Below are 17,418 nucleotides of genomic sequence, written 5' to 3'. Positions count from 1 at the left end.
CACGGATTAATGTATTGCTTTTCCGGTTGACCTATGACAACACACCATAATAAGGCATTTTTGTTTATATGTCTACATGCAAGTGGATGCCCTGCTGAACCCCTTATGGACTGGACTCTCACATTATTAACCGTATCTACTCGGCATCCATTGGACCGGTCACCTTTCAAGGTTTGTCATTGTGTTGAGTTGTTTCAGAATCACTTGCCCCGATGTGGGATCAGAGCCGAGGATGTCGTTGTGGTGTCAGGTGGGGCTGCATTCGGGCAGAAGGCGGGGTACACCTTGCACGAGTAGCCACCTCATCGCAAGGCCAACACAGACAGAATTCACACTCACATTCACACACTAGGGCCAATTTCGTGTTGCCAATCAACCTATCCCCAGATGCATGTCCTTGGAGGTGGGAGGAAAACGGAGTACCCGGAGGGAACCCACGCAGTGACTGGGAGAACATGCAAACTCCACACAGAATCTCAGTTTCTTTTTTTTCTCCCATCGATGCTCTTCAAAATGTTCCTTTCTTTTAATTTGTGAAGCAAATAAACACTCTCCTCTTCATTTTTTAGTTGCCTATGTTTTTCATTGAACGTGATCGGCTTCCAGGTTATGTCCTGCGTGTTGAGACTGGCACATGTGCTACATGAAAGGTCCCTTGTAGCAGCACACACCCACTGGAGACATCTGGTTTTCAATCGCGTAATTTAGGTGTTAGTCCGACTTTTCAAAAGCCAAACACAATCAGATTAAGGTGTTTCCATGGGTTGTAGAATGCTTCCTTTGAGCCAAATTACAGTGTGGCTGCTCAGCAGAATATGTCGGTATGGTGATTCGCCTTCAACATTTCCTTTTGTTATTGGATTTATTTTAAAGTTAAACATTTTATATATATTAGCATTTTGGATTTGATCATTGTAATTTCTATACATTTTCTTATGGAAAGATTGATTCTAAATTCAAACAAATTGATGGTGGACCAGCTGGACTACTGAAGTGTGATTAACACTATTGCGGGTGGCTACCCTACTAAGAGTTACAAAATACTTACAGTGACTGTTTGCAACTTGCTCAAAGTTACATTTTTTAAACCACCGACTAGCTTATGTTTCTATTAGTTGTTGAACAAAAAATATTTAATTTTCTCAATTACTAAATGTTTTTATAAAAAATTGCCCGTTGGACCAGGGAAATAGTCTGGTGTTTAGGCTGTCCCTCACTGCTGTCTCATACACATGTATTAGCAAAGCGTGTGCACATACACAAAATTAGTCCCAGAGAAGCAACTAACAATTTGCAGTCATGTTGTTGTTACTATAGGATAGCTAACATTAGTAGATTAACTTTGCGAAACCGCTATCATTAGCTGACAACAAACAAAGCTAATAAGTTTGTTAAACTGGGTATAGTTTACGTGCTCAGCGTTAGCGCACTCTAGGCAGCCATGTAATTGTTGCAAACAGCTCCTTTAATGCATTCTCAATAATAATAATGTCAAGCAAGCTATGTCAGATTCCCATGCAAAATGCAAATCACCCATGTGTAAATATCACTGAATAAATGCCTCCAAGCTAGCAAAATCCATCTGTAAAGCAAAGTCAACTCTAAATCCTCAGTTCTCATTGAGCATTTGCTTCAAAACGGCTTGTTGACACAAAGGTGTATTACTTGAAAATAGAAAAGTCTTTCCGCCATATATATAGTTAAATGTATTACAAACAGAAGTAGTATTTTCTAACAAAAAATTGTTGTGTATGTCTGGAAACTGAACATGAAGCTTCGTGAATGAATGTTACATTATGAGTAACATCTTTCACATCCTACACAATCTTTTCATCTACTATTTACATAGATGTGCAATCAAAAAGAAAATATATATGTACAATATGAGGTTCTAAAATAGGCTATATAATTTAACTGCTTTACAACCACATATTTACAATGCATTTCCTCAATGTTCAAAGGGGATTACACTCCATAAACATCCTCTACATGCATCACCTGCCACCAGATAGTAGTAGTTTACTTTGTGTCATGACAACTGGTATATCATGTTTGACTTGTTTTTCTTTTTATTAATGGACTGGAGCGACTCAACTCAGCTTTATTAACACACTAGATCATGTTTAAGAATAACACATTAATGAAGTTCCATCAACATTAGAACACTTTGTAAAAACTGATGAGTTTCTTTGTAAGCTATGCTTAGGTAACATCACAGGCCACAAATAGCTGCTGGTGGAGACAATAGAGAATTAAGATTAGGCTTTACCTCATTTGGGCTTTCTTGCAATAAGCCTTAGTATTAATACAATCATGGCATAATAATTACAAAAAAAAAGACAACTTAAAAATAGTTTTCTATATCAGTGTTTCCCACACATTCATTTATTTGTGGCGGCCCGCCACAAAAGAATTAAAGGCCTACTGAAATGAATTTTTTTTATTTAAACGGGGATAGCAGATCTATTCTATGTGTCATACTTGATCATTTCGCGATATTGCCATATTTTTGCTGAAAGGATTTAGTATATTTTTATTTAGGGGCGGTATAGCTCGGTTGGTAGAGCGGCCGTGCCAGCAACTTGAGGGTTGCAGGTTCGATCCCCGCTTCCGCCATCCTAGTCACTGCCGTTGTGTCCTTGGGCAAGACACTTTACCCACCTGCTCCCAGTGCCACCCACACTGGTTTGAATATTATATTTTAGATATTGGGTTTCACTATGTAAAGCGCTTTGAGTCACTTGAGAAAAAAAGCGCTGTATAAATGTAATTCACTTCACTATAGAACAACGACGATAAAGATTGCAACTTTTGGTATCTGATAAAAAAAAGGCTTGCCCCTACCGGAAGTAGCGTGACGTAGTCAGTTGAACATATACGCAAAGTTCCCTATTGTTTACAATGATGGCCGCATGAAGTGAGAGAGATTCGGACCGAGAAAGCGACAATTTCCCCATTAATTTGAGCGAGGATGAAAGATTTGTGGATGAGTAAAGTGCAAGTGAAGGACTAGTGGGGAGTTGAAGCTATTCAGATAGGGAAGATGCTGTGAGAGCCGGGGGTGACCTGATATTCAGCTGGGAATGACTACAACAGTAAATAAACACAAGACATATATATAGTCTATTAGCCACAACACAACCAGGCTTATATTTAATATGCCACAAATTAATCCTGCATAATAACACCTGCGTGTTTGTTATGCTAGCTCCTAGCTCCTCTGCTAGCTCCTAGCTCCATAGAACACGCCAATACAATTCAAACACCTGATCAACACACACAATCACTCAGCCCAAAAGACAGTTCACCTAACCGAAGGTTCATAAAGCTTATATATTTTTAAAAAGTTACGTACGTGACGCGCACGTACGGTACGGTCTGTGTTATGCTAGCTCCTAGCTCCTATGCTAGCTCCTAGCTCCATAGAACACGCCAATACAATTCAAACACCTGATCAACACACACAATCACTCAGCCCAAAAGACCGTTCACCTAACCCAAGGTTCATAAAGCTTATATATTTTTAAAAAGTTACGTACGTGACGCGCACGTACGGTACGGTACGTGTTATGCTAGCTCCTAGCTCCTATGCTAGCTCCTAGCTCCATAGAACACGCCAATACAATTCAAACACCTGATCAACACACACAATCACTCAGCCCAAAAGACCGTTCACCTAACCCAAGGTTCATAAAGCTTATATATTTTTAAAAAGTTACGTACATACGCAAAAAAAAGTTGCGCACATACGGTCAAGCGATCAAATGTTTAGAAGCCAAAGCTGCATACTCACAGTAGCACGTCTGCGTCTTTGTCATCCAAATCAAAGTAATCCTGGTAAGAGTCTGTGTTGTCCCAGTTCTCTACAGGCGTCTGTGTATCGAAGTCAAAAGTCCTCCTGGTTAGAGTCTCTGTTATCCGAGTTCTTCCATCTTGACTGCATCTTTCGGGAATGTAAACAAAGAAGCGCCGGCTGTGTACTGTTGTGGCTGACTACGTTCGAAAAATACGTCCATTTCGCACCGACAACTTTCTTCTTTGCTTGCTCAGCTTCCTTCTCCATAATGCAATGAACATGATTGAAACAGATTCACGAACACAGATGTCCAGAATACTGTGGAATTATGAAATGAAAACAGAGCTTTTTCGTATTGGCTTCAATGTGGAAGGCATACCCGTGTTCCCCGGTCTACGTCACGCGCATACGTCATCCTCAGAGGCGTTTCGAACCGGAAGTTTAGCGGCAAATTTAAAATGTCACTTTATAAGTTAACCCGGCCGTATTGGCATGTGTTATAATGTTAAGATTTCATCATTGATATATAAACTATCAGACTGCATGGTCGGTAGTAGTGGGTTTCAGTAGGCCTTTAAGGCCGCCACAAATACATTTGATTTTTTGTCCTGTCCAGCTTCTCAGGAAAATGATATAGTTGATGTAGATGCCCATATCGGCTGTTCAGATTTACTTTACAAAAGAGAAGTGTAGGATCAAGATTTTTGGAGCTCTTTGTTCAGTGGATCAGATGTTTGATGAAGCTTTGTGTCTATCTACCACCACTACTGTTTTCTGTTTATTTGTTACTGACTGTGGCAGGACACCTCTGCCTCTGTTTCACTTTATGTTGCTGGTAAATAATATGGTTGTAGTAGTAGGCTGAAGTTAAATTATTTAGTATGCACTAATTAAAGGGGCAGAGCTTTAAGAGACATTTTAGCTTTATATTTTTATAAGATATATTTTTTGTAAGAACCACAATTAATAAATATATTTCAGTGAATAACTTATTGTTCAAATCTGTATATAAATATGTACATAAAGTGTTGTAATTCTATTGTAAAATGGATTTATGGATGGATGGATGGACGTTTAAAAGAAAACTGTTATTATTAATTAGTAAGTATACATTTTTTAAGCCTTTTTAGAGAAAATCATATCATTGTAGTCAATTACTCGATGATGTCATGGTGACCACGCCCATAGCCACGTCCCCCACCGCCACAGGTATCTTGGCAGTTTATGGGAAACACTGTATATCTTACTTTGGCCAAAAATAAAACAAGCACATTCTGAAAATGTACATATTACAAATAATCCTCTTGGCAAAACACTTCAAGTTAGTTGAAAATTCTGAGAAAAAAAATAGTGCAGTTTCACTATAATAATAAAAATATTGCTAATACTTGTTGAATATTCAAGTCACCAAATGTAAATGGAGTATGTTGGCGCTTTTTGGGTGGTTATTTATTGGGTTTTATGGTCCAAATAGATGCAATGACGTCATGGCTCCCATTGGCTCCTTTGTAAGCTGACTTTTATTTACGAGTTAGAATGTATTAAAAAAAACACACGTGTTCTTGTCTCTCATAAAGATTGTGAATTATAGGCAAAATTAAAAAATAAAGTGCAGTTCCCCTTTAAAGGACAATATATTGTATAATTCTGTGAAATCATTGCAATAAATTAATAAAACATGAAGAAACCTTTCTGACTAGTTCTGAAGACAAAAAGTACTGAGAAAGAACACTGCTATTACACTAAAGCTAAATAATTACATAGCTAGAAGGTACAGCACAGTAACATCCAGACAAAAGGCTTTTGAAAAGAGTGTGTGATGTAACAAAGAACAGAAAGTTACAAGAAACACATGTTTTGTGGCACATATCTAGTTACCTTTAGGAGGGGGAGAGGAAGCCTCAAAGAAAAAGACTACAAAGTGGAAACATTCCTTCAGCTCATTTTAACCGCCATTCTACACTGCAACTTGTGTTTAGATTTTTTGATCCAGAAACTGGATGCACATCCTGGCTGCCATTATGAAACCCTGTCAACTGGTCATTTTCACTCAGGAAATCAGGCTAGCACGGGCAGAACGCAGCCTGAAAAGGAACACTCACATTTGATGTTGAAGGAGGCGTTGGTGGAATGGAGCACCTCCGCTGTGGCCATGTTTAATGCGACGCACTCAAAGTTTCCAGCATCCAGCTGGCGCTCCACAGCGGTGAACTTGAGATTGCTGCCCTCCTGGTAGCGTCTCTCGCTGTTTTCCAGGTGCTGGCCATTGTGGAGCCAGCTGTACGTGATGTTGGTCGGATCGCTGACTTCGCAGCGGAGCATGGCGCTGCGGCCATGCAAAGCATCCTGGGACTTCGGCTCCTTGGTGAACTGTATGGCGACAGCGTGGATGGACAGGACTGTGTGAAGAGAGGTAACCAGAGGGAAAAGAAGCGACAAGTTAGCTTACGTAGGAGAAAAACAAATGTAGTTTGTGACACAGTGATGTTTGCGATCCAACACAAAGACAGGCCACACACACGCTTGTACCAGTCATGTGCCATCAGTTTGGAAAGACATGTTTTGTTCAAATAGGATGTGATCTGTTGCACTCCCATCCTCACGCACACTTGAATCTTTCATGATGGTTCTACTAGGACAGTGCAATACATGTTTTCTGCTCTATTTAACCACATTTCACTGCAGGGACTAAAACCCTTAACCAAAAACACATACGCCAATGTAGGGATGCAACAATTACAGATTTTGACTGTACGATTATAGTCTGAGTAATAATTACGTTTCATGATTATTATGCATTGATTCATTTCACAAAAAATTATAAAATTACATATTCCTAAGACATGTTGCTGCGTTATTCATTGTTGTTGGAAAAACAGTAATCAAATAACTCCTTACAAAGTGATATAAATGGAAAAAAATATATTTTTAATAATGAATAAATTAACTAACAATTGTATTTATAAAAGACTAAGATTAACTTTATTGATCGCCCAGGGGAGAATGTTACTCATGTGGGTAATAAACTCAGGTGTAATTGTCATCAACCACCATTCATCCCTATTTATTCATTTTTTAATCATCTATTTTATGCTTTTTCTAATAACAGGAATACAAATAATTCGATCCCATGGTATCGTTATATTATTCTACTAGGTCCTGATGTTATGTTAGTGTTTGCTATATAAACTTACAATGCCTATAGTTTATTCAACACAGACAGGGAAAAGCAATCTTTAACGTTAAAAGTTGCACCATATTGAACGTATTTAGCTGCAACTTTCCTTTGGTAGGTTTTGCGAATGGGTGAGCCATTGTCTTCAATGACTCCTTGGTAATTTTTTTAGGTACCCAAAATATTCCCACACCATCAACTTCAGCTTTGTCCTGCTGCTGTATACTAGCATACTAGCGTGTCTTTCTATAGGTGCGCAGGTTGTGCCAAAAATAACGTATCTGCATAATGTCCGTTTATAGCTAGGGTGAGGACTGAAGCACACCGTGTAGTCGAACCTTTTTTAATCACGGTCAATAGTAAAAACGGTTAATCGTAACATTACGCCTTGTGCGATATCATTTTAAACAGCATAGGTGGAATTAGTTAAATTGTCATGGAGTATCTAGGTTTAATGAGTGTAGTTGACAGTGTATGTTGCAAGTGGTGTAGAACTGCACTGCAACATACTTGGGGATGACTCTAATAGAGTGGTTGTGTTATTTAGCTATAAGAGGGGAAATATTGGAAACATCCTTCAGTGTCAAGTCCCGTCGGTTTTACTGGGTTTGAACTACAGCAATCATCTCGCCATGTTCCAACAGTTAGTACCTTCGACCTCTACAATGTGTCAAGGCAGGTCTCTCATCAGTTCGCTTGACATTAAGTTAGCATACCTGATGTCAAGTTTGTTTTCATAAGGTACGGTCCATTGCTAAGAGTCGACGAAGCGTACCACTAGCAGTGTGTGGGTGTTGCATTTATGTGGTGAAGGGGGAGGGATTTGTCAGCACATATTAAAGAACCGGAGCCAAGCCACAAGAGAAATCTTTCAATAATGATAAATCCAAGACAAGCCAAGGTATGACCTCAAACTTTATCCCTTATAATGCCTTCTTCGTCATCCTCATCATCATCATCACACTTGCTCAAGATGACAAAAATCAGATACTGTACATAACTGACATTTAGAGACGTGCCATAGTGTAATATGTTTGCTTGTCAGTGCCAAAGGAGCATGGTCAAACGTGCTACCTTGTCAGACGAACGGTCACATAAAATATTGTAAGCTTTCAGAATCAAGCCTGTTCCACGACATGGCAAAGTGTGGATGGCACAGTCGAAAAAAGACGAAGTGATCAAAAAACTGGAGAGTCAGTTTTTGAACCTTTGTATGATTTTGATAAATATATGTACATATCTTTTTTCTTCATAAAATGGCATTATGCAAAAAACAAAAAAAAGCCAATTGTTATGGCACACGACACGTACATATTGAAAATATAATGCAATAAATTTGTTAACTTTTGCATTTCCATTGCACTTTTTGGTGCAAGGCAGCAGAGTAATCAGTTTTTGGAGCACCCTGGTCTGTCAGGAAAGTGGGTTAATCTTTGTGACGGTCATAGTCCAGTGGATTTTTCTTCAGCGGTAACTACTAGGTGGCTGGCAAATTTACAAAAAACACAGGAACACCTGAGACCAGATAATTGACTTCTGCCGGACTCAATGTGCCACATTTCTACCCTCGGGTTGTGCCATTTGATGTAAAGTGACAATTTATGTACTTCAATTCCACTAATGCTTTCAATTTACAGTAACTGATATTTTACTCTGACACATTTAATCATAATTTGACAAAAACTGTACAATTCGACTGTACAAAAAAACCTATGTTGTCTAATTATTATTTATATCATCCAATTTTTGATTAATATTACTATATTTTTACATTGTAAGGAATTATTCTTGTAACAAAATTATTTGCAAACGTGTATGTCAATCTGTGCGTGTGTTTTCCAATTTGCGTGCGTGTGTACTAATTTGTGTGTGTGTATAGAAATCTGAGTGTGTATTCAGATCTGCGTACGTGCGTTTTAGATCTGCATGTGTGTTTTAAGTTGTCTGTCCCTATTCAGAAAAAACCCTCGATAAACTGTTTACTTACACGTGACTTTTGCAACACGTGTAAGATTTGAGCGTGCGCATCCAGATTCTTGAGCGTTTAATACAACTTGTGCGCGTGCATTCAGAAGCTCATGCGTAATACAATCTGCGTGTACGTATCTATGATCTGCAAAGAGCAGGAACCCAGGCACCTCTGAATGCACGCGCAAGAATTACAGGGCAGAAGTGTCGCAAAAGTCACGTGTAAGTAGACAGCCTACCGAGAGTTCTTTCTGATTAGGGACAGACAGACAACTAAAACACACATACCCGGATCTAAAACACGTAGGCGGATCTAAAACACATGTACACAAATCTGAGTAGACACACTCAGACTGATATACAGACACACAAATTGGATTACACGCGCACAGATTGAGATACACGTTTACAAATAATTTTGCTACAATAATATTTCCATAATATTGATTTTACCTACCAAAGTATCTGTACTAAAAACTTAAGAAACTAAAGATTATTTCAAATTTCTATTAACATATTGAGTAGATAAAGCAAATTGAATAAGACAAAGAACAGTAACAACAATGTATCAACAAAGACGTTTGATAGAACTGCAGACGGAATCGGGGATTCGGCCAATACAAATTTAAACTACTATCAAACGTCTTTGTCTCCTATGATTTACGCATTAACAGAACTGCAGACGGAATCGGGGATTCGGCCAATACAAATTTAAACTACTGTTAATGCGTAAATCATAGGGGCCTAGATAACTCCATTTCACGACTAACATTTATTTCACTGCCTTAAGCTTCAGTTTGTATCTAGGTTTGGTCATTCTGTTCATATCTATGATTCTGTTTACTTCAGTTGTACCTTGTAACCGGAAGTGGAGCGGGAAAGGGTTGACTCCGATTGGCTCACACACATTTCCGACATGTTTGATCAAGAAAATATATGCTAAAAGCAGGTCACCATGATTGACCTGATGTATCACGATGGTCGATCACAATCCTATAACCACACAGCCCTAATGTTGTGGAAATAAAAAGGAAATAAAATGAGAGAGGAATTGCTGCAGTATAACATTCATATTGATGGAACACTAAAGTCATAGCTTAATAGATACCCAACTCCTGCATATAAATGCACATAGTTAAGATTAATGTATTAATAAGAAAGTAAAATGTCAGAAAATACACCGTAATTATAGAAACCTGGGGAACAATTCTGAAACCACACCTTAACCCGTTTCCTCACCAAACAGTAATAGTACTTTGCTTGGGAAAATCAGTTAAGTGTTGTTTGGCTGATTCAATTTCAACTGTTTTGTGAGTGTCCGAAAGAAGAACATTTCGGCAGCTATAAGAAGCTATAGTATACTTCATACCTGTTGACGCAGTGTGTACACGTATGTGCATGTGAGAGATAGCGCTGTTTGATTACACATAAAGAATAACGTCCGGGAAAAGTTCCTGCATACTCGCACGCACGCACGCACACAGGAGGTGTTTATGACAACCACAGGATGACAGACAAGAAGAGGGGAGTGATGAGATGGGAGAAGGACTGTCTATCACATCTGAGGAAGTCTGCCAAGTTTACAGGGTAGCTCACACGTGGAAGAAGGCCAGGCGCCATGACCTACATCTTTCAAACACCCTGTCTGTCTACTACCCACACACAAAATAAATAGTAAGTACCATATATTATGTACAGTATGCATACATATTTGTACGGCATAAACTGTATGTATATAGAAAGATAGATAGAAAAATGCAAATACATAAATCGCAATAGTATTGCCACTAGATAAAACTTTTTTTTTTCCCTTTGCTTTAATGACCAGACCGAAACCTGCTTTTATTTATTTAGCACAGAAGGAAAATAAATGCTTGAATTGAGTGCACAGAGAAATGTTCGAAGAGATAAGCAGGACAAACACTATTCGGACTTCTGAGGGAGCTTCAAAGTAAGAAGAGTTGAAAGGGAATGTTTGGAAGATAACGCGGGACAAACTAAGATTAGGACATCCAAGGTTCGTAAAATAAGGTAATAATGAAGAGCTGCAGGTAAAAATTTTTATTGAAAGACATGTTTCCATATAAAGGAGGAATGTAGATGCATTGGTTAACATAGGCTGGAAAAATATATATAAATGGCCGTAATGAATTCCAAATGACAGAGATAACCTTTGTGTCTCACCGGTGACATTAAAAGGTAAGAGTCCTTCTGCCAACAGTTTAATCATTAAATTAATTTTGTTATTTCCAAATCTAAACAAATTAGTCATAGACCAACATACTTAAATTAATTGTGTTTGACCTCAGAGGCTTGAATGTGCTTGCTACTTAAAGGCCCACTGAAAGATTTTTTTTAATTTAAACGGGAATAGCAGATCCATTCTATGTGTCATACTTGATCATTTCGCGATATTGCCATATTTTTGCTGAAAGGATTTAATAGAGAAAATCGACGACAAAGTTCGCAACTTTTGCTCGCTGATAAAAAAAAGCCTTGCCTGTACCGGAAGTAGCGTGACGTCACAGGAGCTAGTATTCCTCACAATTCCCCATTGTTTACAATGGAGCGAGAGACATTCGGACCGAGAAAGTGATGATTACCACATTAATTTGAGCGAGGATGAAAGATTCGTAGATGAGGAACGTTACAGTGAAGGACTTGAGAGACAGTGATGGACGTATCTTTTTTCGCTCTGACCGTAACTTAGGTACAAGCTGGCTCATTGGATTCCACACTCTCCTTTTTTTATTGTGGATCACGGATTTGTATGTTAAACCACCTCGGATACTATATCATCTTGAAAATGAGAGTCGAGAACGCAAAATGGACATTCAGTGCCTTTTATCTCCACGACAATACATCGGCGAAATGCTTTAGCTACGAGCTAACGTGATAGCATCGTGCTTTAACTGCATTTAGAAACAAAAAAATAAACCTCTGACTGGAAGGATAGATAGAAAATCAACAATACTATTAAACCGTGGACATGTAAATACACGGTTAATTCTTTCCAGGCTGGCGAAGGTTAACAATGCTGTGCTAACGACGCCATTGAAGCTAACTTAGCAACTTAGCAACGGGACCTCACAGAGCTATGCTAAAAACATTAGCTCTCCACCTACGCCAGCCAGCCCTCATCTACTCATCAACACCCGTGCTCACCTGCGTTCCAGCGATCGGCAGAAGGACGAAGGACTTCACCCGATGCGTTTGGCGGCCCGGAGACGTAGGAAGTCAAGGTGAGGTCGGCGGCTAGCGCGGCTAGCGCACCAACAAAGTCCTCCTGGTTGTGTTGCTGTAGTCCGCTGCTAATACACCGATCCCACCTACAACTGTCTTCTTTGCAGCCTTCATTGTTCATTAAACAAATTGCAAAAGATGTCCAAAATACTGTGGAATTATGAAATGAAAACAGAGCTTTTTGTATAGGATTCTAGGGTTACCATAACTTCCGTTACTCTGACTTCGTCACGCGCAAACGTCATCATACCGCGACGTTTCAGCCGGATATTTCCCGGGAAGTTTTAAAAGTCACTTTATAAGTTAACCCGGCCGTATTGGCATGTGTTGCAATGTTAAGATTTCATCATTGATATATAAACTATCAGACTGCGTGGTCGGTAGTAGTAGGTTTCAGTAGGCCTTTAAGTCATCTGTATGGATGCTTTTACGTCCACAAGTGTCAAAAATAAGAAAACATGCCTGTCAACAACATTTGCTAGTAGTGGGATAAGTTGTTTGGCAACACTAAATTGAGCCTAGTGTGTGAATGTGAGTGTGAATGTTGTCTGTCTATCTGTGTTGGCCCTGTGATGAGGTGGCGACTTGTCCAGGGTGTACCCCGCCATCCGCCCGAATGCAGCTGAGATAGGCTCCAGCACCCCCCGCAACCCCAAAAGGGACAAGCGGTAGACAGTGGATGGATGGATGGATGCAACAGAAACGAACACGCCTTGGAAAGCGCAGTCAAAAGGGTACTGCTGTTGACAGCTTAGTTGGGAACTGAGGAAATGCAGCAATGCAGAAAAACAAAGGCACCTCACATGGGCACATCACTCTAAACATAAATTCTATGAAATGCTTTATTTGAAAACACCGTTCAGACATTGTAGAGGCTTTTGATAGTACCGCCTTAAGGAGTCAAGTGAAAAGGTTCAGTTATGAGTTTGAGATGCCTCTGGTATGAAGCCCATGAAACCCTCCCACGGTTTCCTTAATCTGCAGCTATGGCCACCCAGGTCCCAGGAAAAGCATGAGAAAATTGGCTTATCAACTTTAAAAGCTGAGTGGGCACTCTTGGCTTTGATCGGGATCAATATGCACTTGCGGGAAATGCTTACAATAAACACACTAATGCACCGGTGAGAGCAGCAGGCTCTATGCAATATTAACAGCCATTCTTCTTTGGAATAGTTTCCATTTACAAGGAGGTAAGTGACAACAATGCGGAAAAGACAGAAAGTAGGTTACAGACTGATGGTGAAATCCGCTGAGAGGGGTAAAATGTCTGCACACAGGGATTCTCCACTTCGATTCGTTGCTCTACCAAACTCATTAAGCCTGGTTTGGCTGGGTGGAATGTCAGGTGAAAGTCGCCCTCCAGTCGGCTTGAAGGTATGAATGAATGAATGCAATGTTTCTCTATGACATGATTTGTATCCAACAAATAAATAGATTTTGTAGCCAGCAGACGACTGAAATTATTAAAATTTGTGTTGGCCCTGCGATGAGCTGGCGACTTGTCCAGAGTGTACCTTACCTTCCGCCCAAAAGCAGCTGGGATAGGCTCCAGTACGCCCCGCGACCCCGACAGGGACAAGCGGTAGAAAATAGATGGATGGATTGATCAATGAATACCGTTACATCCCTAACAGGTAGCCTCTAACACAAGTTTGACTGTAATTACAAAAATTACCTGAGTTGAAAACTAGAGATATGGATGTGAAGCAGTACCAACCAATATTTGTAGGAATCAGATCATCTGTATGTAAGTTGACAGGCTCTCTCTGTCATCCTCATCTGTCAAAGCAATGCAATGTTTACCAATGACAAGTTTTGTAGCCAAATAGGAAAAAATAAGTTATAGATTTTGTAGCCAGCAGGCGACTGAATTGATTAGAATAACCAACATGGCTGAGCTCAAATGTCTAATTCCAGCTAGACTCAGTTACAACCTGGTCTCAAAGACATGAAACCACTATTGACACTGTGTCATTAATGTGGTACAGATCTGGAAAAAAGACTATGAATATATTAACTGCAAACTCATAATTGCAATAAGAAAGTCAGCTACAATTTCGATGGATTTTTAATGGTTGACCTGATGTTAAATATTTATATTCAACCAGTCACAACATTGTGGCCACTTGTACAAAGCAAACCAACACAATATACAATATAATAACATAATATCTTGAAAAGAGGTTGATTTGCATGCAGAGCCAACAGCCTTGTTTTGTTTTATCTTGAAAAGGAGGTTGGACAGGAGTATCACCATGTCGCATCACGCACTGAACAGAATTTTTTTTTTTTTTTTTAAGGCATAAGGCATTGGGAACTATTCTCTCATTAAAAGCATCTACTTAGGCAGTCGGAGTGCCAGTAGCAGCAGACATAATATTCAACAAGATGGACAAGAATGGAAGACATCTACTGCCTTTGGCCAATTAGTTCCAACTGGAGCTGACATACTTTAAAATCAACTCTTTTTTTTCTTTTTGAAAGAATATATACGTATGCTCATGACATTCAACACGCTCTACTGAAGCAGTAGAGTGAGGAGCTGGGATAAATCATACTTTAACCCTTGGCTATTGAGTAGATTCCTCCTATTGTACTGAAATGCAAAGTAACCAAGATAATCATTTCAGTCAGAGGGAAATATAAAATGGACAGAGGCATACAGAGAGACAAAACGTATGGGATTGGGAAGCCACAACTTTACGTGAATTTGAAAGAATGAGAGACATTGGCAGCTTTGGAATCATTTATCCTTTCATAATCAGCTCTTAGAAATGCAGTCCAAACGTCTGCATTGTATTTCCACTAACCATCCATCACTCTGCAGGCAAGGCCAAGAAGGTTTTCAAAAGCTCAAAAGAAAAACCTTAGATGAAAATCATCGATAGCTTCATCCTCAGATGGGTTTTCAGACTCAGATGCCTGCAAGATAAATTGGAGTGGGAATGAAGTGTAAAATCATGGGAGGAACTGGAGCATGCTGGAAGATCTTCTTACTAGAACTGACATCAAACTGCTGTGTATACGTGGTTCCGTCAAGACAGTTTTATGGTCTACACTCAGTGAAAAAAACATGCTGTAATTAAATAGTTATGGCTTCTCCATTATTCAGTCGATTGTAATATGCATGGTTTTTAGCCATATTTCCTTCTACACAAAAATCTGAGGTTCATTTGTTGGTCAGAGTAGACAAAGTAAATGAAACATTTGTGGTCTATAATCAATATGTATGGGCATAATAACCAAGTAAACAACATATGTCACCATGACAAACAGTTATGGGTAGTTGAACTATCTGCCTAGAAAGGTATTCATGGCATCGATACAACACTGGCATTGAAACAAAAGTTCGGTATAGTCATTTCACCAAATAACAATCAACGATTTTCCCAAGTAATCATTTATTTGAATGCCCATTACTTTTAGGTGTTATTCTTGTTTTACATTATTTACCTTAAAGGGCATTTTCTAAACTGTCAATCTTGGTCAGTACGTCCTTACAATGCAAAGTATGAACAACAGTTCCGTACACCCAGCATGAACCCCAAAAGAAAAAAAAATCCCCAGAGCATTAGGAAGAAATGTCACCCAAACAAACGGGTCATTCGCTCTTATTTATCTTGACAGCAGAGACGTTTAACAGGACACAATCAGACCAGGTACAATGTCCCCGTTCAACCCTAATGACCACAGTGACAGTTAGCTACACCAAGGACTGGTCTCACTGTTGATCTTTGTAAAATTAACAAGGTTTTGACGAAACCATTACTCCAATAACTTGTATCCATTATTCATTCCATAAATGAGTCATTTGTGAATGAAAACTTTGTGTGTAATACACAACATAGACATTTTATTGAGTGCACTTGGACATTTTATTTTAATTTAGATATTCAATAAGTACATTCATCAAATATAGTAATGTTCAAATCAGAGGTCATAGGCTTTGAAAGGAAAGTACTCAGCTATCTAAGTATCAACAATATTGTATTATTGTAACTGTAATTTGAAGTGGTTTAGATTTCCGGCATAATAATTAATTGACTCATAAAAATTCTGCATCGTTTTAAAACTGCTTATTTTTTATTCACTCCTAGAAGATTGAGGCAAGGTACTAAAAAAAAAAAAATGTTTTTTTTTTTTTGTCATAAAGAAATACAATCATGTGTGCTTACGGACTGTATCCCTGCAGACTGTATGGATTTATATTGATATATAATGTATATATTGTGTTTTTTATGTTGATTTAATTTTTTTTTTAAAACAATTTTTTTTTTTTAAATTTCTTGTGCGGCCGCTGCCCGGTACCAATCAGTCCATGGACCGGTACCGGGCCGTGGCCCGGTGGTTGGGGACCACTGGCCTAAATAACGATTTGATGTTGATTAATCGTGCAGCTCTAAACACCACTGCTAACTACAACCACAATTGAATAATTTCTGAGCATCACACTGTACAAGGGAAGTGCGGAGAATAGATAAACCGAGTTTAACTTTGAACAATTAAATTATATATTTTTCAAAAAGAACAATTTCCAGATGCCTCATTCCAGCAAAACAGTAAAAAGGATCCATTGTAATATTTTATATCAGTAAAGTAAATCGTGGTATTCATTCCAAGCTTCGAAAAGAATGCCCAAATTAAAAAAGCAAGGCATATTTTTTTAACCAGCAGCACTGATATATATACTGTACCTGCAAACCCTTTTACTGTACTAGATCCTTTCATTATGGAGGGAGTCACAATGGATTAAGTGATCTGTTTCAATGCAAAAAGAGTCAAACTTACTATGACATATCTTGATGATATAACCATTATTTTTTGTTTCTTGTTTGCCTTCTTACTCCTGACATCAGGGGGTAGCCCTTCCTCCAAACCAAACAAAGATCATAACTACATTGCTTACAACCAGGCAACACTGGCATGGCAACTAGTATGCAGGGTCTCTTGGTAGACGAGATCCCACATCACTCTTGCTCAGTAAACACATGTCTGTGTTCTACAGTTCAACAACTACATTCTATTCAAAAGAACTACAGCGGTCGACAGCTTTAAAGCTGTGTTTATTTCTAAGGAAAGCTCTTGACATTGCATTTTGACAGATGTATGTCACTGCTCCTACACCGTTATAAAAGAAAATCTCATCCATCCTAACAAGCCCTAGCTTGCCTTCTGATTGGAAGTGGTATTCCCATATGGTTTCCATGACAGAAATACTGTACTAATAAAAACACCA

At 38.8% G+C, this 17,418-nt stretch overlaps 1 protein-coding gene across 2 annotated transcripts in view; it reads right to left on the bottom strand.

Moving 5' to 3' along the window:
• ptk7b (protein tyrosine kinase 7b) overlaps positions 1-17,418 on the bottom strand; it is a 156,948-nt gene that overhangs the window by 41,652 nt on the left and 97,878 nt on the right. For both annotated transcript variants that reach the window (XM_062058585.1, XM_062058586.1), the window contains one exon: positions 5,899-6,195. In XM_062058585.1, coding sequence (XP_061914569.1) covers positions 5,899-6,195 — 297 coding nt within the window. The remainder of the gene's footprint in view (positions 1-5,898; positions 6,196-17,418) is intronic.

Source organism: Entelurus aequoreus, linkage group LG09, assembly GCF_033978785.1.
Source record: "Entelurus aequoreus isolate RoL-2023_Sb linkage group LG09, RoL_Eaeq_v1.1, whole genome shotgun sequence".
In the NCBI taxonomy this organism is placed as follows: Eukaryota; Metazoa; Chordata; class Actinopteri; order Syngnathiformes; family Syngnathidae; genus Entelurus; species Entelurus aequoreus.
This window is presented reverse-complemented; position numbering and strand designations above follow the sequence as displayed.